At 35.7% G+C, this 24,866-nt stretch overlaps 1 protein-coding gene across 3 annotated transcripts in view; it reads left to right on the top strand.

The window, feature by feature from the left end:
* RUNDC3B (RUN domain containing 3B) overlaps window positions 1-24,866 on the top strand; it is a 155,615-nt gene that overhangs the window by 2,980 nt on the left and 127,769 nt on the right. For all 3 annotated transcript variants that reach the window (XM_032642152.1, XM_032642151.1, XM_032642150.1), the window contains exon 2: window positions 20,773-20,888. In XM_032642152.1, the coding sequence (XP_032498043.1) occupies window positions 20,773-20,888 (116 nt within the window). The remainder of the gene's footprint in view (window positions 1-20,772; window positions 20,889-24,866) is intronic.

Below are 24,866 nucleotides of genomic sequence, written 5' to 3'. Positions count from 1 at the left end.
ATTCTATCATATGTATTAATACTTATACAGTAATGATTTTCATTATCCCTTAAACAATTTAGGCATACTGTACTCTCAGTTTAGGTTTACAACCTTATTATGTAACTACACAATTTTTTCGGTTTAAAAACGCCTTATATAAGAACAATATTATTACAGTTTAAACTTTGGAAGTGAGTTATTTTGTTAGGTGGGATAGTCAGGAATTGAATTTTGGTTCATTGTGATTGTGTATGTAATTATTTCATCAGTTGTATTTTTTCATGAACATTTATATATTATAGACTAAAAACACATAGTACTTCTGTCAGCAAATAAGTACTCCTTTATCATATTTTTCACAGATTGTGGTGGAGAGAAAGTAGGTCATTTGAGATCTCTAAATGTTCCACACTCAACTCCAAAATATTCATAGACTGACTTTAGTTCTGTGTACCAACTAGTATTTTCCCTGCATATTCTCTACCATTTAGAAAAGTTAAATTGTTAAAGTCCTTCAGGAGTTTTTTTAACCTTCATTTTTCATCCATAGAAAATCAGGTACTACTCATTTTTTTCTATCATTTTTAAGCTTCATAGGTTATTGAAAAACGTACATATTCCTTTGATTTTAGTTCTGGTGACAAGGATAATTAAAATATAAATTCTCTTTCTGTGGGTTAACATCAGTTTATGAAAAATAAATTATTAAGATAAACATTTAAATATACATGGATAAATATTTTAAAATAACATTTGTTAAATGTTCAAACCAGTTCTTTAAGAGAAACTCCCCACACAAAGTCATAAGTTTCCCGTCTTGTGCATGGAAAGGATTAATGAGAGATTGAAAGAGGTAGTATGATGAGCTAAGCACAGTGGAGACCAGTGATGATTTTCAAAATTAAAGTACTTTTAATAACACGTACATAGTTCTTAGTTTTCTATAGGTCAAGATATTATTTCATAACATGAATGTTAATTTAAATAACAGTAGCACCTCATTTTCTCAGTGTTTTTGGGAAATGAGATGCTCATATTTTTCATGTAACTGATGTTTGAGTTAAAATTCTCCTATCAACTGCAGTGCTTTACTCAGCATTTATTGTGGGGTGCAATCTTCCGTATAACTGAAGCTTATAAATTAAGTGTTCCGATTTAAACTACAATAAAGAATATTTTAAACATTTTGGATGAACTCCTTTTAAAAAAGGATTATGCAGGGACTTCCCTGGTGGCACAGTGGATGAGGCTCCGCGCTCCCAGTGCAGGGGTCCTGGGTTTGATCCCTGGTCAGGGAACTAGATCCCACATGCATGTCACAACTGAGAGTTCGCATGCCACAACTAAGGAGCCAGCGAACTGGACCGAAGGAGCCAGCTTACCGCAACTAAGACCTGGAGCAACCAAATAAATAAATAAAACATTAAAAAAGAAAAGGATTATACATTTCCCTACCTTATTTAAAAAAACTCTACGTAGTATAATATAATCCTTATCAGTGACTTTACTCTGGATCTGTTTCCGTGAATATACCCTGTGTAGTGGTTGCCCTTGGAGACTCTTGAGGGACATAAAGCTGTTTGCTACATGGCCTCAGAAGATTGTGTGTTTGGAGTTCTTGGTCTGTTTTTGCATTTACTGTCTCCTCCTACCAAGTTAGCTGTTATTGCTTGCAACTCTGCCTGTTTCTACCAGCTTTTTTCTTTGTGCTTCTCATCCTGACTTGCTCATTATAATTGGTTGTGAACTAGGAAAACAGAGAAGTAAATTTATTTATTTTTTTGTTAAAAAAAAAAAGTCATTGAGAGGCCTGAGTTCAGTGAGTGAGCTTTAGCACTCTGAACTTCTTAACATTCTGGTTGCTGAATAATCAGGGAAAAAATGATCTATTCCTGTGTTTAAGCAGGGTGGAGGCATTGCAGATATGTGAAATATTATTGAGTATTATTGGTGGTATAAACCTCTAAATAACTTTAAATTCAGTGACTTACTTTCCTTGTTACTATTGATATTTGCTTGAGAATGCCCTTTTAAGACTGTTCATACCTTGCCTCTCGTGATTATATTTTTGGCTAAAGCTCTTTTAGTCATGCTTTACATAGTAGAACTTTGGGTTGGGACTTTGAGCAACATTACCTGTACTGTATTGCTTTGGAGCAGATTCAGTATCATTTCTAAAGATTCTTAGAGCCCTAGTAGTAGGTTTTCACAGTGGAGGTAGGATGATCATCTTACCAGTCGGAGGTAGGCTTCTCAGCATTCACAGAAGGTCATTATCTCTTCCCCTAGCTTAACTGGGTTCATATTCAACTGACAACAGAGAATAGCTCTCCCCTACATGTTTATTAGAGGGTATTATCTTCACTGCTGACTGATAAATGTCAGAAGTCAGGTGAGAGATATGATATTGAGGGGGGAGATATGTGAAGCTTATCCACTGTTATATTCAGTCTTACAGGTTTATAAAATGTATCTCTGGATCAGTCCAGATCATCAGAGAGCAGTTGAGTATGTAGACTGCATTGCTTTGCTCTCTCCTATCCCAGTTGCTTTTGCCCCTCTCGTGCATTGATAAGATTCCATCAGCCTACATTGAGGGTCAGCAGAAGAAGCAATTACAGAGGATCTTCTTGAAATTGTTGTCAAGAACATTGTTTATTATGTCAAAAAGTATCTTCTTTTGTGAAGATTTTTATGAGAAATATCTGTCTTTTTTTAGTGCCAAGAATTGTAGCTTTAGGTAGTTGATTTATTTATATCTACTGGGCATGAATGTGTAACTGACAACTTCTCTTTTTCTCATACAGCTATTAGAAGTCTTAGTGTTAAATCTGTGGCCAACCTCTAAAACACGTGTAGAGCATCATAGTGATGTATCAGTATTTAGTCTCATTTCTAGCTACAATTTTTCTATATGCATATAAGTCAATTTTTATTGACTTATATGCATACAGAAAAGTACACACAGCATAGGTGTATAATGAATTGTTTTTGCAAAGAGAACACAACATTGTAACCAGCACCCAGGTCAAGGAAAAGAGCATTACCCAGAGGAAATGAAATCACTATGTCAGAAAGGTATCTGCACCCGCATGTTCATTGCAGCATTATTTCCAGTAGTCAAGACATGGAAGCAACCTAAGTGTCCATCAATAGATGAATGCATAAAGAAGATGTGGTACATAGATACACAATGGAATATTACTCAGCCATAAAAAAGACAGAAATCTTGCCATTTGCCACAGCATGGATAGACCTTGAGGGCGGTATGCTAAGTGAAGTAAGTCACAGAAGGACAAATACTGTATGATCTCACTTATATGTGGAATCCTAAAAAAATCATACTCACAGATACAGAGAACAGATTGGTGGTTGCAAGAGGCAGGGGGTGGAAGGTTAACAGAAGGGTGAAGGTGGTCAAAAGGCACAAACTTCCAGTTTTAAGATAAATAAGTTATGGGAATGTAATAATAATAATAAAAGAGAGTGTTACCCAAATCCCCAGAAACCTCTTCCTTGCCTTCTTTCATACTACTCCTATGAAGGGTAACCATTCTCCTAGCTCTCAACACAGTTGTTGAGTTTTGCCTTTTTCTGAATTTGAATGTGTTGGGTCTTTGTCGCTGCACACGGGTTTTCTCTAGTTGTGTTGAGCGGGGGCTACCCTTTGTTGCCTTGCACAGGCTTCTCATTGCGGTGGCTTCTCTTGTCGCGGAGCATGGGCTCTAGGTGCTCGGGCTTCAGTAGTTGTGGCTCGCGGGCTCTAGAGAGCAGGCTTAGTAGTTGTGGAGCACGGGCTTAGTTGCTCCGCGGCATGTGGGATCTCCCCCACCAGGGATCGAACTCCTGTCCCCTGCATTGGCAGGCGGATTCTTAAACACTGTGCCACCAGCGAAGTCCATGTACCTTTTTCTATTTAGCTTATGTTGCTCAACATTATGTTTGTGAGAGTCACTCTTTTTGTTGCACGTAACTGTAGTTTGTTAATTTTCATTGCTGTATCTTTTTCCATTGTATGAATATCCCGCAGTTTATCCATTCAGCCTAATGGACATTCGAGTTGTTTTCACTTTTTGACTATTACTAATTGAATATTCATGAATATGTATTTTGGTGAATATATGTACATATTTCTGTCAGATATATACTTATGAGTGGAGTTCCTGGGTTATATGGCATGCATATGTTCAGCTTCAGTGGATATAACAGTTTTCCAAAGGCCTGGTACCAGTCTGCATAGTAGTGAGCAGTGTACAGTTGATCCTTGAACAATGCAAGGGTTAGGGGTGCTGACCCTCAGCGCAGTCAAAAATCTGCATATAACTTTACAGTGGGCCCTTTGTATCGGTAGTTCTGCATTCTCAGATTCTACCAACCGGTGATTGTGTAGTGCTGTATTTATTGAAAAAAAATCTGCGTAAAAGTGGACCTGTGCAGTTCAAATCCATGTTGCTCAGTGGTCAACTGGATAAGAATTCCAGTTGCTCTACATGCTCACCAACCCTTGAAATTTTGTATTTCCCTGATGTCTATTGAAGTTAAGCACCTTTCCATAAGTCTGTTGTCCATTTGGAGAGTCTCTTTTGTGAAGTGCCAGTTCAAGTCGTTTATCATCTGGAATATCTGACTTTTTGTTTGTCTGATGTATAACTCTTTGTATGTTCTATGTGGGTCTTTTGCTGGATATATTTAAGGCAAGCATCTTTTCCCATTTGGTGGCTTGATTTTTCATTCTCTTTGTAGTGTGTTTTTATGAATAGAAGTTCCTAATTGTAAAGTAGTCCATAACTTTCCTTCATGGGTTGCTTATTGTGACCTGAAATTGGCAGTAATGCAAATATTATTCTATTTTCTTCTAAAAGATTTATTGTTTTGCTTTTTCACATTTATATCAACAATCTACCCGTACTTGATTTAAGTATTTACCTTAGGAAAATCAGTTTGACCTGTTACCATTTATTAAAAAGACCATGCTTTCCCCACTACACTCAAGTGTCACATTTATCGGAAGTCAGGTGACTGTTCTGGACTCCCTCTTGTGTTCCATTAGTCTATTTGTCTGTCCTTGAGCTAATATCATACTGGCTTAATAACTATAACTTTATAATGTATCTTGATGTTTGGTAATGTAAGTTCTTCAGCTTTGTTATTCAATATTGTCTGTTCTTGGGCTTTGCAAACTAGATTTTAGAATCAGCTTGTCAATTTCCATTAAAAAATCTGGATTTTTATTAAGATTGCACTTAATCTATAAATCAGTTTTTGGAATTGTCATTTTTATGAGACTTAAATGCAATCCATGAATATACTATATCCATCCCTTCATATATTTAACTATTCTGAAATTTTTCTCAAAGATGTTTTGTAGTTTTCAACATATACATATTATATCTCTTTTTAGATTTGTCCTTCCATATTTGATATGTCTGTATTATTATAATAGATCGTTTAAAAACTTTTTCGGGCTTCCCTGGTGGCACCGTGCAGGGCACATGGGTTTGATCCCTGGTCCGGGAAGATCCCACATGCCATGGAGCAACTAAGCCCATGTGCCACAACTACTGAGTCCGCACTCTAGAGCCTGCGTGCCTAGAGCCCTTGCTCTGCAACCAGAGAAGCCACCGCAATGAGAAGCCTGTGCACCGCAACAAAGAGTAGCCTCCGCTTGCCGCAACTAGAGAAAAGCCCCTGCGCAGCAACGAAGACCCAACGCAGCCAAAAATACATAAATAAATTTATTTTAAAAAAAAAACAACCTTTTCATTTTCTTTTTTTGCTGATACATAGACCTGGAATTTACCTTTTAAAATACTGGTCTTGTAATCTAGCAATTTTACCAGATTTACTTATTAAATCTAATAGATTTTCTGCAGTTTTTTGTTTATTTGTTTTAGCATTCTGAGTACATTGTCATGTCTTGTGCCTGTTTTATTTCTTCCCTTTTTAAACTTTATGTCTTTTCTTTTTTGTCTTACTGCACTGGCTAGGACCACAGTATTACAGAAAGCATTAATAGTTTTATCTTTAAGTAGGATGTTTGCAGTAGGTTTTTTTTAGTTCCCTTCTACTTGTAGATTGCTGAGGATTTTTATCATAAGTGGATTCTGAATACTCTGTTAACAAATATTTTTTCTATCAAGATGAACGTATGATTTCTCTCCTTTTTTCTTTTTATGTAGTGAATTACATTGATTGACTTTTTAATGCTAAACTACCCTGGAATAAAAAAAACTGGGTTGTGCTGTATTATCTTTTTTACATATATTTACATTCAACGAGTTGATATTTTATTTGGGATTTTTGCATATTTGTTCATGAAAGTGTTTGGTCTGTGATTGTTCTTTCTTATAGTGTCCTTGTCTCGGTTTGTCGTTAAAATTATCTGACCTTACAAAACAAGTTGGGAAATGTTCTTTTGTGTTCTGTAGAAGAATTTGTGTAAGATTAAAATTATTTCTTTCTTAAACTTTTGGAAGAATTCACCAGGGAAGAAATCTGAACCTCAAATTGTCTTTGTGGGAAGTTGTTTAGTAACAGATTCAATTTATTTAATAGATACTGAACAATTGAGATTTCCTGTTACTTCTTTTATCAGTTTCAGCGGGTTCTTCAAGGAATACACCGATTTCATGTATGTTATCAAATTTAAACTTAAAACTTTTCTTAATATCCTCTTAATATCTTTCTATTGTTTAAAAATCTGTAGTCATTTTCCATTTTTCTCTCCTGATATTGGTAATCTCTGTTTTTCCCATGTTTTTTTTTCTTACCCGGAGTATATAAGTTTTATTAATATCTTCAGAGAACCAGCCTTTGGCTTTGTTAATTTCCTCTGTTGTATATTTCTTAATTTATTGATTCCTCTTCCTGTCTTTATTTCCTTCCTTCCACTTTTTTTAAAGTTCATTTTCTTTTTCTAATTTGAGATGGGAGTTTAAATCATTGTTTTTCAGCCTTTTTCATCTTTCCATTCTATGCATTCTAAGACTGCACATTCCCTTGTTTGACATTGCTTTGAGATAGCAAACAAGATTTAAAATTTGTATCTTCACTATTAATTAGTTTAAAATGTTTTCTACTTTCTGTTGGGATTTCTTTTTTGACTCATGGGTTATTTTAAAAGATATTGTTTAATTTTCAGACAGCTGAGGATTTTCTATTTTTAGTTATTGAATTCTAACTTAATTCCACTGTGCAGAGAATATTCTAAAAGATTTTCAAGTTTTGAATTTTTATTTATGCTTTTATGATGCAACATATGGTTAATTTTGATAAATATTTTATATGCATTTGAAAAGAATATAAACATCCCTCTGTATCCACTCGTTCCACATCCGCCTATATGGAGGTCCAACTTTAAGGGACTTGAGCATCTGTGGATTTTGGTATCCTCAGGGGTCCTGGAACCAATTCCCCACAGTTATCAAGGGACGACTGTATGCTGTCATTGTTGATTGCATGTATGCCAATTAGGTCTAGTATGCTAATTGTGTTTATATCTTCTGTATCCTTACTAGTTGTTTGTGTGCTTAGCCTGATATTAAGAGAGATGTGTTAAAGTCTATCTCTGTGAGTGTAGATTTGTCTTTTTCTCCTCTTAGTTCTGTCATATTTTTTAAAATTTATTTTCTTGGGCTTCCCTGGTGGCACAGTGATTGAGAGTCCGCCTGCCGATGCAGGGGACACGGGTTCGTGCCCCGGTCTGGAAAGATCCCACATGCCGCGGAGCGGCTGGGCCCGTAAGCCATGGCCGCTGAGCCTGTGCGTGTGCTCCGCAAAGGGAGAGGCCACAACAGTGAGAGGCCTGCGTACCACAAAACAAAACAAAACAAAAAAACAAAAAAAAAAAAATTTATTTTCTTTATTATTGTTATTATTTTTCTTTGGCTGTGTTGGGTCTTCGTTGTGGCATGTGGGTCTCTCTCTAGTTGCGGCATACGGTTTTTCACTCTTTAGTTGTGGCGCATGGGCTCCAGGGCGCATGGGCTCTGTAATTTGCGGCATGTGGGCTCTCTTGTTGAGGTACACGAGCTTAGGAGTTGTGGTATGTGGGCTTAGTTGCCCCGCGGCATGTGGGATCTTAGTTCCCCGCCAGGGATGGAACCTGGGTCCCCTGCCTTGGAAGGTGGATTCTTTGCCAGTGGACCACCAGGGAACTCCCTGTCATTTTTTTGTTGTTGTTGTAAGTATTTTGTTGCTCGATTACTAGGTGGGTGCAGATTTAGAATTGTGATCTCTTCCTAGTGATTTCATTCCTTTGTTACCATGAAATGTCCTTCTTTATCTCTAATACTGTTCCTACCTTAAAGTCTATGTTTTCCCTGCTATTAACGTAGTTAAAATAGCTTTCTTGTTGTTAGCATTTGTATGATGTACTTTTTCCATTCTTTTTTTCCCCTATTTATTTATATAGGCTGCGCCAGGTCTGCGTTGCAGCATGTTTAGTTGCAGTATGCGGGATCTTTTAGTTGTGGCATGTGGACTTCTTAGGTTGCAGCATGCATTCAGGATCTAGTTCCCAACCAGGGATTCAACCTGGGCCCCCTGCATTGGGAGTGTGGAGTCTTATCCACCGGACCACCAGGGAAGTCTCTACTTTTTCCATTCCTAAATTTCAGTATTTCTGGGTCCTTAAATGTAAAGTGTCTCTTGTAGGCAGGACAGAATTGGATTTTGAATTTTATCTAGTGTTTTATTTAGAGTATTTAGCCCATCTCTATTTAATGTTATTACATTTGGGTTTATGGCTACCATTTTACTATTTATGTCCACTTTTTCTCTCTTCTTGTTTTCTTATATATCAGTATTTTTTATTATTTCATTTATTCCACATAGAGTTTTTCTCTCTATGAACTTGTTGGTCATATATTCTTTTCTGTTTTCTATACAGTTGACCCTTGAACAATGTGGGGGTTGCGATGCTGATCCTCCACAAGTCAAAAATCCACGTGTAACTTTGCAGTCAGACCTCCATACTCGTGATTCTGCATCCACAGGTTCACCCAACCGTGGATCATATACTACTGTAGTATGTATTTATGGGAAATAAATGGTCCATGTATAAGTGGACCTCTGCAGTTCAAACCTGTGTTGTTCAAGGGTCAACTATTCATATATTTGGTTTCTATCCTTTGGGCAGTTACCCTTGATTTATTACATCTAATGCAAATTTAAATTTTATTGCCTCTCCAGTAGTGTTAGAGCCATTTATCCCTGCTCATCCTAAAACATACTTTTAAATAAATATGGCTCTCATTATGCTGTAATCTAATTATCTTTTTGTCTCCTATTAGATTGTGCATTTCTCAAGTCCAGGAATCATAGTTTATACAGCATCTGTTTTATTCCCAGCATCTAGTATGTAGTGTAGTGGGCATGTTTATCAAGTGAGGTAATTCTCCCTAACTAGTGAAGAATAATAGCAGTGGACATTTCCAAAATAAGGTTGAAGGTGAATTAAAGAACCATCCTCACTTATTTTTAAACAGTCACCCTAATGACTAATCTCTAATGATAGTAGAGTTTTAAACATCTAATAGCTTTAGACTCACAGATATAGAGAACAAACCAGTGGTTACCAGTGGGGAGAGAGAAGGGAGGAGGAGGGGCAATATAAGGGCAGGGGATTAAGAGGTATAAAATATTAGGCATAAAATAATCTATAAGGATATATTGTACAACATGGGGGAGATAGCAAATATTTTATAATTACTATAAATAGAATATAACCTTTAAAAACTGAAAACAAATAAAAAGCTTTCAAATTTAAAAAAATCTAATAACTTCAGTAGTAGAATGTCTATCTAGTTACTAGATAGCTTACCTATGTTAAAATATATTACTTGAATATTTTCACTTGTCATTGAGTAAAGAAGAATTGGGTTCCAAAGGGATTTGTGATCCAAGTGTACAGTGAAAGTATTCTTTATTAAAGTGATTTTAATTGGGAGTTATTTCATATAAGAAGTCAAATGAGTTATTTTAAGCTGAGAAATTTTCTTGGTTTGAATACTTTGTAATTTTAAATAAATTTTAAAAAATTGTCCTTTTTTTGAAGATAGTGCTTCAACATTATTTTTCATGTAGTTCAATCTTGCTCTCATCAGTCTGCTTATATAGTAGGATAAGATGTTAATAATATACTATCTCAGCCTTAAGGTACCTAGATTAACAATTCTATTTTGAAAGACATTTTGACAGTAGAGGTGGGGAAAATATTTTAAAATATACTTCTCTCCCTTTTTTTGATTTTTACATTGAGCAAAAGTTTAAAAAATGGTAAACACTGCCAAAATAGACTTTTGAGTTTCGCGGTATATATTCCAGATGGTTGGAACTTTTTTATTCTGTGTTTCAATAAAACTTTTTTTACAGAAACAGGCAACTGGTTGGTTTTGGCCTGTGGACAATAGTCTACAGACTGCTGCTAAATGGATCTATGAAAAGTATTTTTTTCTCCTTACCAAGGAATTTAAATTATAGAAAAAAATAAAGGGGAAAATACACATGATGGTTGGGAGTTCTTAACTTGCATAAAACTTGAAAAAAGAAGGCAAATTGCTGATTCAAAAAGATTTGGGGGGGGTTCTTTTTTTTTTAATTTAATTTAATTTTATACAGCAGGTTCTTATTAGTTATCCATTTTATACATATCAGTGTATACATGTCAATCCCAATCTCCCAGTTCATCCCACCACCACCACCACCGCCAGTTTCCCCCCTTGGTGTCCGTATATTTGTTCTCTACGTCTGTGTCTAAATTTCTGCCCTGCAAACCGGTTCATCTGTACCATTTTTCTAGGTTCCACATATATGCGTTAATACACGATATTTGTTTTTCTCTTTCTGACTTACTTCACTCTGTATGACAGTCTCTAGATCCATCCACAACTCTACAAATGACCCAATTTCGTTCCTTTTTATAGCTGAGTAATATTCCATTGTATATGTGTACCACATCTTCTTTATCCGTTTGCCTATCAGTGGGCATTTAGGTTGCTTCTATGACCTGGCTATTGTAAATAGTGCTGCAATGAACATTGGGGTGCATGTGTCTTTTTGAATTATGGTTTTCTCTGGGTATATGCCCGGTAGTGGGATTGCAGGGTCATACGGTAATTCTATTTTTAGTTTTTTAAGGAACCTCCATACTGTTCTCCATAGTGGCTGTATCAATTTACATTCCCACCAATAGTGCAAGAGGGTTCTCTTTTCTCAACACCCTCTCCAGCATTTGTTGTTTGTAGATTTTCTGATGATGACCATTCTGACTGGTGTGAGGTGATACCTCATTGTAGTTTTGATTTGCATTTCTCTAATAATTAGTGATGGTGAGCAGCTTTTCATGTGCTTCCTGGCCATCTGTATGTCTTCTTTGGAGAAATGTCTATTTAGGTCTTCTGCCCATTTTTTTGATTGGGTTGTTCGGTTTTTTTAATATTGAGCTGCATGAGCTGTTTATATATTTTGGAGATTAATCCTTTGTCCATTGATTTGTTTGCACATATTTTCTCCCATTCTGAGGGTTGTCTTTTCACCTTGTTTGTAGTTTGCTTTGCAAAAGCTTTGAAGTTTCATTAGTTTCCATTTATTTATTTTTGTTTTTATTTCCAGTACTCTAGAAGGTGAATCAAAAAAGATCTTGCTGTGATTTATATCATAGAGTGTTCTGCCATGTTTTCCTCTAAGCGTTTTATAGTGTCTGGTCTTACATTTAGGTCTCTAATCTATTTTGAGTTTATTTTTGTGTATGGTATTAGGGAGTGTTCTAATTTCATTCTTTTACATGTAGCTGTCCAGTTTTCCCAGCACCACTTATTGAAGAGGCTGTCTTTTCTCCATTGTATATCCTTGCCTCCTTTGTCATAGATTAGTTGACCCTAGGTGCGTGGGCTTTCTATCCTGTCCCATTGATCTATATTTCTCTTTTTGTGTCAGTACCATATTGTCTTGATTACTGTAGCTTTGTAGTATAGTCTGAAGTCAGGGATTCTGATTCCTCCAGCTCTGTTTTTTTCCCTCAAGACTGCTTTGGCTATTGGGGTCTTTTGTATCTCCATACAAATTTTAAGATTTTTTTGTTCTAGTTCTGTAAAAAATGCCATTGGTAATATGATAGGGATAACATTGAATCTGTAGATTGCTTTGGGTAGTATAGTCATTTTCACAATATTGATTCTTCCAATCCAAGAATATGGTATATCTCTCCATCTGTTTGTATCATCTTTAATTTCTTTCATCAGTGTCTTATAGTTTTCTGCCTACAGGTCTTTTGTCTCTCTAGGTAGGTTTATTCCTAGGTATTTTACTCTATTTGTTGCAATGGTAAATGGGAGTGTTTCCTTAAGTTCTCTTTCAGATTTTTCATCATTAATGTATAGGAATGCAAGAGATTTCTGTGCATTAATTTTGTATCCTGAAACTTTACCAAATTTATTGATTAGCTCTAGTAGTTTTCTGGTGGCATCTTTAGGATTCTCTATGTATAGTATCGTGTCATCTGCAAACAGTGACAGTTTTACTTCTTCTTTTCCGATTTGGATTCCTTTTATTTCTTTTTCTTTTGATTGCCGTGGCTAGGACTTCCAAAACTGTGTTGAATAATAGTGGCGAGAGTGGACATCCTTGTCTTGTTCCTGATCTTAGAGGAAATGCTTTCAGTTTTTCACCATTGAGAATGATGTTTGCTGTGGTTTGTCTTATATGTCCTTCATTATGTTGAGGTAAGTTCCCTCTATGCCCACTTTCTGGAGAGTTTTTATCATAAATGGGTGATGAATTTTGTCAAAAGCTTTTTCTGCATCTATTGAGATGATCATATGGTTTTTCTTCTTCAATTTGTTAATATGGTGTATCACATTGATTGATTTGCGTATATTGAAGAATCCTTGCATCCCTGGGATAAATCCCAGTTGATCATGGTGTATCATCCTTTTAATGTGTTGTTGGATTCTGTTTGCTAGTATTTTGTTGAGGAATTTTACATCTATATTCATCAGTGATATTGGTCTGTAATTTTCTTTTTTTGTAGTATCTTTGCCTGGTTTTGGTATCAGAGTTGATGGTGGGCTCATAGAATGAGTTTGGGAGTTTTCCTTCGTCTGCAATTTTTTGGCAGAGTTTGAAAAGGTTGGGTGTTAGCTCTTCTCTAAATGTTTGATAGAATTCACCTGTGAAGCAATCTGGTCCTGGACTTTTGTTTGTTGGAAGATTTTTAACCACAGTTTCAATTTCATTACTTGTGATTGGTCATATTTTCTGTTTCTTCCTGGTTCAGTCTTGGTAGGTTATACCTTTCTAAGAATCTGTCCATTTCTTCCAGGTTGACCATTTTATTGGCATAGAGTCGCTTGTAGTAGTCTCTTAGGATGCTTTGTATTTGTCTGGTGTCTGTTGTAACTTCTCCTTTTTCATTTCTAATTTTATTGATTTGAGTCCTCTCCCTCTTTTTCTTGATGAGTCTGGCTAATGGTTTATAAAGTTTGTTTATCTTATCAAAGAACCAGCTTTTAGTTTTATTGATCTTTGCTGTTGTTTTCTTTGTTTCTATTTCATTTATTTCTGCTCTGATCGGTTTCGTTTGTTCTTCTTTCTCTAGTTCCTTTGGGTGTAAGGTTAGATTGTTTATTTGAGACTTTTCTTTTTTCTTGAGGTAGGCTTGTATTGCTCTAAACTTCCCTCTTAGAACTGCTTTTGCTGCATCCTGTAGGTTTTGGATCATTGTGTTTTCATTGTAATTTGTCTCTAGGTATGTTTTTTTTAAATTAATTAATTTATATTTATTTTTGGATGTGTTGGGTCTTTGTTTCTGTGCAAGGGCTTTCTCCAGTTTCAGCGAGCGGGGGCCACTCTTCATCGCGGTGCGTGGGCCTCTCACTGTCACGGCCTCTCCCATTGCGGAGCACAGGGTCCAGATGCGCTGGCTCAGTAGTTGTGGCTCATGGGCTTAGTTGCTCCACGGCATGTGGGATCTTCCCAGACCAGGGCTCGAACCCGTGTCCCCTGCATTGGCAGGCAGATCCTCAACCACTGTGCCAACAGGGAAGCCCTCTAGGTATATTTTGATTTCTTCAGTGATCTCGGTGATTTAGTAACGTACTGTTTAGCCTCCATGTGTTTGTGTTTTTTTTATGTTTTTTTCCCTGTAATTGATTTCCAATCTCATAGCATGGTGGTCAGAAAAGATGCTTGATATGATTTCAGTTTTCTTAAATTTACTGAGGCTTGATTTGTGACCCAAGACGTGATCTATACTGCAGAATGTTCTGTGTGCTCTTGAGAAGAAAGTGTAATCTGCTCTTTTTGGATGGAATGTCCTATAAATATCAATTAAATCTATCTGGTCTATTGTGTCATTTAAAGCTTGTGTTTCCTTATTAATTTTCTGTTTGGATGATCTCTCCATTGGTGTAAGTGAGGTGTTAGAGTCCCCCACTATTATTATGTTACTGTCGGTTTCCTCTTTTATAGTTGTTAGCAGTTGCCTTATGTATTGAGATGCTCCTATGTTGGGTGCATATATAGTTATAATTGTTACATCTTCTTCTTGGATTGATCCCTTTATCATTATGTAGTGTCTTTCCTTGTCTCTTGTAACATTCTTTATTTTAAGGTCTTTTATGTGATATGAGTATTGCTTCTCCAGCTTTTTTTGATTTCCATTTTCATGGAATATCTTTTTCCATCCCCTCACTTTCAGTCTGTAGTGTCCTGAGGTCTGAAGTGGGTCCCTTGTAGACAGCATATATGTGTGTCTTGTTTTTGTATCCATTCAGCGAACCTGTGTCTTTTGGTGGAGCATTTAATCCATTCACATTTAAGGTAGTTATCAGTATGTATGTTCCTATTACCATTTTCTTAATTGTTACGGGTTTGTTTTTGTAGGTCCTTTTCTTCTCTTGTGTTTCCCACTTAGAGAAGTTCCTTTAGCATTTGTTGTAGAGCTGGTGTGGTGGTGCTGAGTTCTCTTAGCTTTTGCTTGTCTATAAAGCTTTTGATTTCTCTGTTGAATGTGAATGAGATCCTTTCCAGGTAGAGTAATCCTGGTTGTAGGTTCTTCTCTTTCATTACTTTAAATATATCATACCAGTCCCTTCTGGCGTGTAGAGTTTCTGTTGAGAAATCAGCTGTTAACTCCTATGGGAGTTCCCTTGTATGTTATTTGTCATTTTTCCCTTGTTGCTTTCAATAATTTTTCTTTGTCTTTAATTTTTGCCAATATGGTCACTATGTGTCTCAGCATGTTTTTCCTTGGGTTTATCCTGCCTGGGACTCTCTGCGCTTCCCGGACTTGGGTGGCTCTTTCCTTTCCCATGTTAGGGAAGTTATCGACTATAATCTCTTCAAATATTTTCTCTGGTCCTTTCTCTCTCTCTTCTCTTTCTGGGACCCCTGTAATGCGAATGTTGTTGCGTTTAATGTTGTCCCAGAGGTCTCTTAGGCTGTCTTCATTTCTTTTCATTCTTTTTCTTTATTCTATTCCATGGCAGTGAATTCCACCATTCTGTCTTCCAGGTCACTTATCCGTTCTTTTGCCTCAGTTATTCTGCTATTGATTCCTTCTAGTGTATATTTCATTTCAGTTATTGTATTGTTCATCTCTGTTTGTTTGTTCTTTAATTCTTCTAGGTGTTTGTTCTTTAATTCTTCTAGGTCTTTGTTAAACATTTCTTGCATCTGCTCGATTTTTCCCTCCATTCTTTTTCCAAGGTCCTTGATCATCTTCACTATCATTATTCTGAATTCTTTTTCTGGAAGGTTGCCTATCTCTGCTTCATTTAGTTGTTTTTCTGGGGTTTTATGTTATTCCTTCCTGTGGTACAGAGTCCTCTGACTTTTCATCTTGTCTATCTTTCTGTGAATGTGGTTTTCCTTCCACAGGCTGCAGAATTGTAGTTCTTCTTGCTTCTGCTGTCTGCCCTCTCGATTTGGGGGGTTTCTGATGTGAAATATAAGAAAAGAAATAAACCTTCTTTCTAATGAACATATACCTGAATACTGTGCTCATTATCATCCATAGTCACTCTTTTACATTACATTTGGGGTGGATTGTATCATATCTCCTTGTTGATTATTAACGGTAGGTATTATATTAATGGCAGAGGATCATTACCCCCACACCTTGGTAAAGACTGATAGTGATAATAATATATTATAAGGAATCCTGTAAATTTGGTATGAAGTAGTGGAAAGAATTCTCTCTTACAATTTGGATACTTATGTTCTTTTAAAAAATATCACTCTTATGAATGACTATATACTTTTCTGAACCCCTTTTAGTTTAGGTTTTTTTTTTTTTTTGGCTGTTTTGGGTCTTTGTTGCTGCACACAGGCTTTCTCTGTGGCAAGCGGGGGCTCTTCTTTGTTGCGGTGTGTGGGCTTCTCATTGTGGTGGCTTCTCGTTACAGAGCACGGGCTCTAGGCACGTGGGCTTCAGTAGTTGTGTCACGCAGGGTCAGTAGTTGTGGCTTGCAGGCTCTAGAACTCAGGCTTAGTAGTTGTGGCTCACTGGCTTAGTTGTTCCACGGCGTATGGGATCTTCCCAAACCAGGGCTCGAACCTGTGTCCCCTGCATTGGCAGGTAGATTCTTAACCACTGTGCCACCAGGGGAGTGCCCCCCACTTTAGTTTTGAAATGTGATGATTCTGTATGCTTTTATGTACTTTACTTATCTTAAGGTATAATTCCATGTAAAGGGATATAACAATATAGATAAGAAAATCTGGTTTTTTGTGAAATGAATTTTTTTCTGAAGCATGTTTGATAAATGGTTAAGGTTACATAAGCTTGTTGTAAAGAGATGGGAATACATTTCTTTCCTACTCGATTGCTCTGTGTATATGGGACTATATCTGTGTATATTACTAATGCAGGGCCTAAGTATTAAAGGTGAATTTTCATTCTTTAAATAGTTTCTTTCCAGTGAAGAGTGTACATATTTAATACAGTAAGTTATTTGGGCCTGCAAGAAAATTCTTTTTTTATTATTGAAGCGTAGTTGATTTACAATATTGTGTTAGTTTCAGGTGTGCAGCACAGTGATTCAGATATATGTATATTTAGAGATATATATGTGTATATGTATCTATATATGGATATATACGTATTACTTTTCAGATTGTTTTCCCTTATAGGTATTACAAAATATTGAGTATAGTTCCCTGTACTATACAGTAGGTCCTTGTTGGTTATCTATTTTATATATAGTAGTGTGTGTATGTTAATCCCAAACTCCTGATTTATCCCTCTGCCCACCCCCTGTTCCTCTTTGGTAACCGTAAGTTTGTTTTCTATGTCTGTGAGTCTTTTTCTGTTTTGTAAGTAAGTTCATTTGTATGATTTTTTAAAAATTTCATATATAAACAATATCATATGATATTTACCTTTCTGTGTCTGGCTTACTTCACTTAGTATGAAAATCTCTAGGTCCATCTGTGTTGCTACAAATGGCATTATTTCATTCTTTTTTATGGCTGAGTATATTCCATTGTATATACATACTACAACTTCTTTATCCATCCATCGATGGACATTTTGGTTTGCTTCCATGTCTTGACTGTTGTAAATAGTCAAGTAAATAGTGCTGCTATGAACATTGGAGTGCATGTATCTTTTTGAATTATGGTTTTCTGAGGATATATGCACAGGAATGGGATTGCAGGATCATATGGTAGCTCTATTTTTAGCTTTTTAAGGGAAAGTAATTTTATTTTTGACTTTATTGTCACATTTTTTGCTTTTAACTGTTTGTTACAATTATATTACAAACTTATGAGCTGTGGAAGGAATTAATATGGGTGTAATGAAGATTGTTTTAAACGTAGTTTGGGTAACCATCTCACCTTTCTTGGTATGTTTCCAAAGGGAAAAAGGTAGTTCCTGCTTTAAGTTTGATGGTTTTAGTCACATTTTTTCTTATTTCTAAGCTAACAAAAATTTCCTTTGGACACTGAAGGTGGGAAAGAAAATCTTTTAAGAGAGAGACATTTCAAAAACCACACTTAATTAAAAGACCCTTTCATGTAAATTTTTGGCTTTTTAATTCTTATGTAAAAGCTGTTACTTAGACTTGATTTGGTATTTTTAGACATTCATCAAATTGTCATTTCATTATTTTAAAATCAGTCCTTTTTGGGAAATAGATGACTAATATTGTCATCATTATCAGGAAATAGCTCAGCATCTGTGTGATGTTTTTTGGATGTATTGAAATTCTTTTTACAGGTTTGGTTTTTATAGCATGTCTTAGTTACTGTGTTATGGAGGAAAAGCTTCTCACTCTTCTGGCATAATGGAACTAGCCACATGACTCTAGAGAAGTAGATGTTGAGTGGGAAGACCTGGCTAGCTAGAAGTAAAACATGGACTCCAAGGAACTAATTTGCCTTCTGAAGTTTTGATTTGTGTTGACAGGAGGAGAGTAGGCTATAAATGATAAAGCAATGATGGGAAACATTATTTTTCTTCATTATTAACCTTGTTATAATAGAAATTATTTAAAAAGCTTTCTCACCCTTAAAATATCTGCATGCTTAGAAATAACAGAAATTGTGTCTAATGATATGCTTTGGGATATTTGTACCTTTGTTTTAGTTTTCAGCCAGATACTGAGTTACAAGTAATACGGTGCTCTGAGGTTCACCATTTTAGGTTTTCATCATGCAGATAGTGTCTTCTAGAGGAGACAATGCACTAATAACATGATAGAAAGGCATGTTTTATTGACTACTGATTGATCTGTGCGTGGCTCTTGATGCTACAGAGATATATGTGTTACTCTCCATGGCTTTTCCTTCCTATTACATTTACAAAGAAGAAAATTTCTTAGGTAATTTTGTAATATTCCTGGAGGACAGTAGTGGCTAAAATCTTACCAGGCTGTTACAGGTGGAAATTGTGTTCTATCCTAGCTCGTTTTGATGAAATAAGCACTCTATTATTTTTTATCTTTAAATGTAGTTTTCAGTTCATTTCACCTATGTGCTTACTATCTTAGATGCCATGCTTTTTTGAAGTGGTAGATTACTCCTACCTCGGGTGTGATTGCAGAGTTACATTTCCCATTCCGTTCTATCTGTTAAAGATTAGAGAGAAACATTCAGAAGTTTCCTTCTTTTTAGGTCAAAGGTGGAGGTGGAGACTGCATGGTTTTTGTTTATTCATTTTAGGAACACTTAGCGTTTCATTCTTTTACTGAATAAGAACGTTATACTTATTTATTCTTATTAGAAGTTTGCTGAAGATTGGCAGCACTTTTCTAGTGTATTGTCAATGAAAAGGGCATAGGACAGAAAAATGAATTCTCAGTATTGCTAATGTTCTAAATTACAGTGTAGTAAATAAATACGTTTGACTGTTTTTTTCCATTTCCCTATACATAATAACTGGCAGTGAGAGAGTTTTTAATGTTTTGACAAAAATTTGTAAAGGGCACAGAATAATTGTAATTCTTTCCATTGATTATTGGGATCACTTTGCATGGTTTCAGCTTGCACAGTCATTTTTATGTGCAAAGGGAGGACTGCCTGTATTTTAGACATTACTCAGTTCTAATATAGTAGATGTTGATAGATATAACTCATATAAACAAATCTCTTTATATTTGCCTTTACACTTGTCTCCTGTATTTTTTTGTCCTGATTAAATAAGCATTGCCAATAAGCCTAAACCCTAAGGAACAATTTACACTCCTTTATCTCTCTCATAGTTTACATTTCTAATGATTTAACAACTCTCATCGTTATCCCCTTCTCTTCATACCCTATTGATTGTCTTTACTTAGGCACTCATATATCACCCTTCATAGGCTATGACTGTAAAGGGATGGTATGGTTATAAAGGGATAGCATGAGGGAAATGCTAGGGGCAACAGAACTGTTCAGGATCCGGATTTTGGTGGTAGTTACAGGAAGGGTATACATGTTAAAAATCATAAACTTTCTTTTTGTCTTGCTGTGACATTGGCCTTTAAATGTTTCTTTGCCACGCCTTCAAAATAGATCTTACAAATAAATCAACAAGTACTTACAGAGTACATCGTTCAAGGCATTGTCCTATGTGCTGAGGAAGATATAAACACACAGAAGCTATGTTTCTGCCCTGAAGGAACTTATATTCTAATAAAATAGAGTTAGACCACACAAGTAACAGCAGTAAGATAAATTGTACTCATCTCTTAAAGGAAATATCAACAAAATGCTAGTTTGTGCTAGGAATCTGTAGGAGGATAATTCTTCATTGAAGAGATGGCATTTAAGCTGAGTCTTGGAAAATGCACTGGTACTTGGCAGTCAAAAATAGAGACAAAGGACGTTCTGAAGAGAAGGAAAAATATAGTGCACTTTACAGAGTTGTAAGTTTTCCTATTATAGCTCATAAAAACTTGGGATCTACACCTCATGAACACTCACAACCTGTTTTATTCCATTTTGTGCTCGAAACTCTTAGAAACATTTTGGGCTGATGCTGCAGTCTCTTACAAGTAGTATTATGGCTTTCAACTTAATAATTTCATTCATCTTTTTTATTCTGATTTTACTGGTTCTGTGGACAGTGAACTATTTCTAACGCTTAATGTAGTCAACAGATAGTAAATATATAAGTGAAAAGTCTGATATTTCTGTAAAATTTTCTATTGACAGAGTGAATTTGAGTAAATGGAGTTTTCAGAATATATAATCTTATAAAGTATTTCTGTAATACTTCTCTAAATTGCTTTCCTCTAGTTTTTCCTATTTAGGTGAATGAATCAAGTCTACTTAAAAGCGATCGTAATCTCTTTTTTTCCATAGGTTTTCTGTGAAGACCCTGATTGATCGGTCCTGCTTTGAGACAATTGATGATTCTTCTCCTGAATTTAACAATTTTGCCGCTATTTTGGAACAGATTCTAAGTCACCGGCTGAAAGGTAATAGCGCTAATGTATTATTTATTCTGCCAACAGCTCTCATATTAACAAGGTTGAAATTTTAGAAACCATACAGTCTGGTGTGTGTAGCAGCCAAGCAGCATCTTGAGAAACATAAAACTGATTTTAGAAGGTCTAATCTTTTGGCTGTGTCCCTGTAAAGAATCTCTGTTCTTGGATTTATACCCATTTCCAGGATGCATTAAAAATATTGAATATATTAATTGCCACATACAAGAAGCAGGATCATTTTCTATATGTAATTAAAATAAAAGTTTAAATTAAAAGGTAGCCCATCTTCAAAGATTACTAGTTGGTATTTTAATTAGTTTACAGAGAAGCATCCAGGCATTAAGTTTGTTTGCTTAATCTTTTCTTCATTAAACTCAGAATCTTTGAAAATTTTTTAGCTGTAAGTAGGTTAAAAAAGAGCTATGTAAAAGAGATGCTGGACTTTTAAAAAAATAGATCACTAAATGTATTAATGTCAGAAATGTAAATCTCTTAAAATTTAAAAGGGAAGATGGGAGTTGTGTTCTCTCAGAATTATAAAATATTTTTAAGTTAAAAATATACATCTGTAAAATATAGCTGATAACATCAAGAAATATTATATAGTATAAATTTTAGTAATAATAAATAATAACTTTATCACAATTCCATTATCTAGTTTTCCTAAAGGAGACTTGATCTTAGATGTTTTCACTTAAGTTTTTATTATCTTTACAATCTTAATAGTATAGTAGTTTCAAATAAGTAATCTGTGTGGTAATACAGTTTATGAGAATCTCAAATTTAATCTGAAGGTTAATCTGTTTTGTGCTTTTTGATGCTGAAAGCATCAGTTGAGCAGTCCTGTGGGCTTATAACAAATGGTTGGATTTAATAAATGGGGAAACAAAACGTGAATTCATTCAGCCCTTTGCAATTTAAAATGAGATCCATGAAAATCACTGGTGCTTTTCTGTTAAAAGTTTGTTGTTCTGTATTTTTAAAGGGTTATTTATTTTTCTTATTTTGCTGTTCTGTATTTTCTAAAATTTCTGTCATTAGTGTGTTACCTTTTATGAGAAAATAAGTTTTTATGAACGCAGAGCGTCTGAAAGTGTTTTGAAATATTGTCATGGTTACTATATTGTGTGGTGATTGTATTTTAAAATTTTATACATAATTTTATAAATAATACTTTAAAACACATCAAGTACAGCAGAGCTTGATGTATCCTAATGTTCCAATGGTTTTATCATAAGACCTCAATTCCCTTGATTTGGTGTACCATTTAGCATTTAATTCGCTCACAAAATACGTAAACAACTGTAACAGAAAACAATTAGACCATGTTGATATAGCCGTACTGAGTTACGGGGTTGACTAACTACCGCATAAGTGGACCCCTCCTGCACGCCTGTGTGCCATCTTCTGAGTCATGCCTCAGCAAAATACAGATCATAGGCCTTTAGACTTACTTCATCACCATGAATGTTATTTCTGAGAAGCCAGTGAACTACTGTGTTGAGAATAGAATCTCTAGTTGATTTATGGATAAGAATTCCACGAGTATGACAGTAAGACAGTAAGAAAGATGATCCAATGAGGTTTGTGTGAATTTTTTAAGCTATGTAAGATTAATAATTCAAAACATGCTTTTTAAAAAAAGTACCTGTTGGGACTTCCTTGGTGGTGCAGTGGTTAATACTCCACACTTCCACTGCAGGGGGCACGGGTTCGATCCTTGGTGGGGGAACTAAGATCCCACATTTTAGAAATAAATTAAAAAATTTAAAATAAAAAAAAAGTTCCTATAGGCCAACTATGGTGGTCACTGTTATTACTATAGATATGAATTATGAAATGCTCTGTAACTCTCAAGATGAGGTAGTTTATTAAAGATTCAAGTGTCTAGAAACTTCATATAATATTTCCCATTTTTTGGTATTCTAATATGTAATAAATTGCTTTTACTTTGGAGAAGTTATATAATTATTTGGGAGGACTTTTTGTTTGGGTTTTTTGGTTTTTTAAATATTTATTTTGGCTGCACCGGGTCTTAGTTGCGGCAGGCAGGATCTTCTTTGCGGCATGTTTAGTTGTGGCATGCAGACTCTTAGTTGCGGCATGCGAACTCTTATTTGTGGCATGCATGTGGGATCTAGTTCCCCGAGCAGGAATTGAACCCAGGCCCCCTACATTGGGAGCATGGAGTCTTACCCACTGTACCACCAGGGAAGTCCTGAGAAGTTATATAATTATTTCAATAGTACAGTGTGTTCACTTAAAATTTAGTTATTTTTTATGTTTATTTTTTTGCGGTACGCGGGCCTCTCACTGTTACAGTGGCCTCTCCCGTTGTGGAGCACAGGCTCCAGATGCGCAGGCTCAGCGGCCATGGCTCATGGGCCCAGCCGCTCCGCGGCACATGGGACCTTCCCGGACCGGGCACGAACCCGTGTCCACTGCATCGGCAGGCGGAGTCTCAACCACTGCGCTACCAGGGAAGCCCAAAATTTAGTTATTATAACAACTCATTTTTTCAATGTTTTTCTTGATAGAAGTACAAATTTAAAATGTGTAACTTCATGGGTTTATAAGATTTACTTTTCTCTAGCTACTTTTTATTTTTGAAATAAAAGGGTGTTTAATTTATCAATTTTTTTCAGAGAAAACCAAAATTCATCCCCAGACACAATATAGGCTGTGCTGACACAGGTAATGGGGAGAGCTTCATTCATTCTAACAGCCCCATTATTGAAAAAAAAGGAGGCTTTTAAAATCACATATATTAATCTTGTTTGCAGTAATTCCTTAATAAGATGATGATCTTACTTTTCTGGACTATATTTGAGAACTAAGAATTAATACACCACCAAATGTAAAATAGATAGCTAGTGGGAAGCTGCTGCATAGCACAGGGAGATCAGCTCGGTGCTTTGTGACCACCTAGTTGGGTGGGATAGGGAGGGTGGGAGGGAGATGCAAGAGGGAAGAGATATAGGGATATATGTTTATGTATAGCTGATTCACTTTGTTTTACAGCAGAAACTAACACACCATTGTAAAGCAGTTATACTCCAATAAAGATGTTAAAAATAATAACTATTTCCTTTAAAAAAGGAAAAGAAAGAATTAATCACAGAATATAAAATTCAAAGAGGCCTTAGTTCATGTCTTCAGTTCAGTCATTTTTGGACTTTTACTTTAAAGCATAATCCTTCTCTCCAGCCCACTCCCACCTCCCCTAATAAAAGACACTGCTGATGCTAGACATGTAAGTGGAAGGTCTGGTTGAAGCTGAGTAGGGAAGTCGGGCATTTTGTCAGCTCGGCAGCAGTCACACCCCAGCTCCACAGCACCACTTCACGCAGCGCTGTGAATCATAGCTTAAAAATCACTACTCCAGTTTCCTTACTACTGAAGCCATCCACTCAATGATATTTCCAACCTGTGGACATACAGTCTTTGTTTTAATACTTCTGATATTGGGGAACTTAGGACAGTAAAGTAGGACCATCAATTTTGGGGCAGTTTAGATTGTTAGAAAATTCTTATGTATAAGAAGCCAACTTATCTGACTGTGCTTTTCTGCCTCTTTTTAAAATTGTGAGCCTCATAAATATTAAAAGATTGCTATTCTATAATCCTTTCTCCTTAGTTACCCTTTTTCTTTCTTCCAGGTAAAGTATCTCTAGTTATTTCGATCTCCTGGAACCACTATAGTCTTAGTTATTCTTCTGGTTTATCACTGGTTTACTGAGATCTTAAAATGTGGTACTCAAAGCTGAGTAAAGTGCTTCAAATAGGCTAACTTCTGTAATTTGAGATTACAGTGACTTTTTGATTCCCGCATCACACTTTCATTCACATTGAAATTAAGACCAAGTAAAATCCCAAGGCTTTTAAAAAATTGCTTGTTTTTTGGTTTAGATTCTCTAAATTAGTTGCCTGAGATCAAGTTGGAAAGGAATAAATGAAGTATTATTT

Source organism: Phocoena sinus, chromosome 9 (assembly GCF_008692025.1).
Source record: "Phocoena sinus isolate mPhoSin1 chromosome 9, mPhoSin1.pri, whole genome shotgun sequence".
NCBI lineage: Eukaryota > Metazoa > Chordata > Mammalia > Artiodactyla > Phocoenidae > Phocoena > Phocoena sinus.
This window is presented reverse-complemented; position numbering and strand designations above follow the sequence as displayed.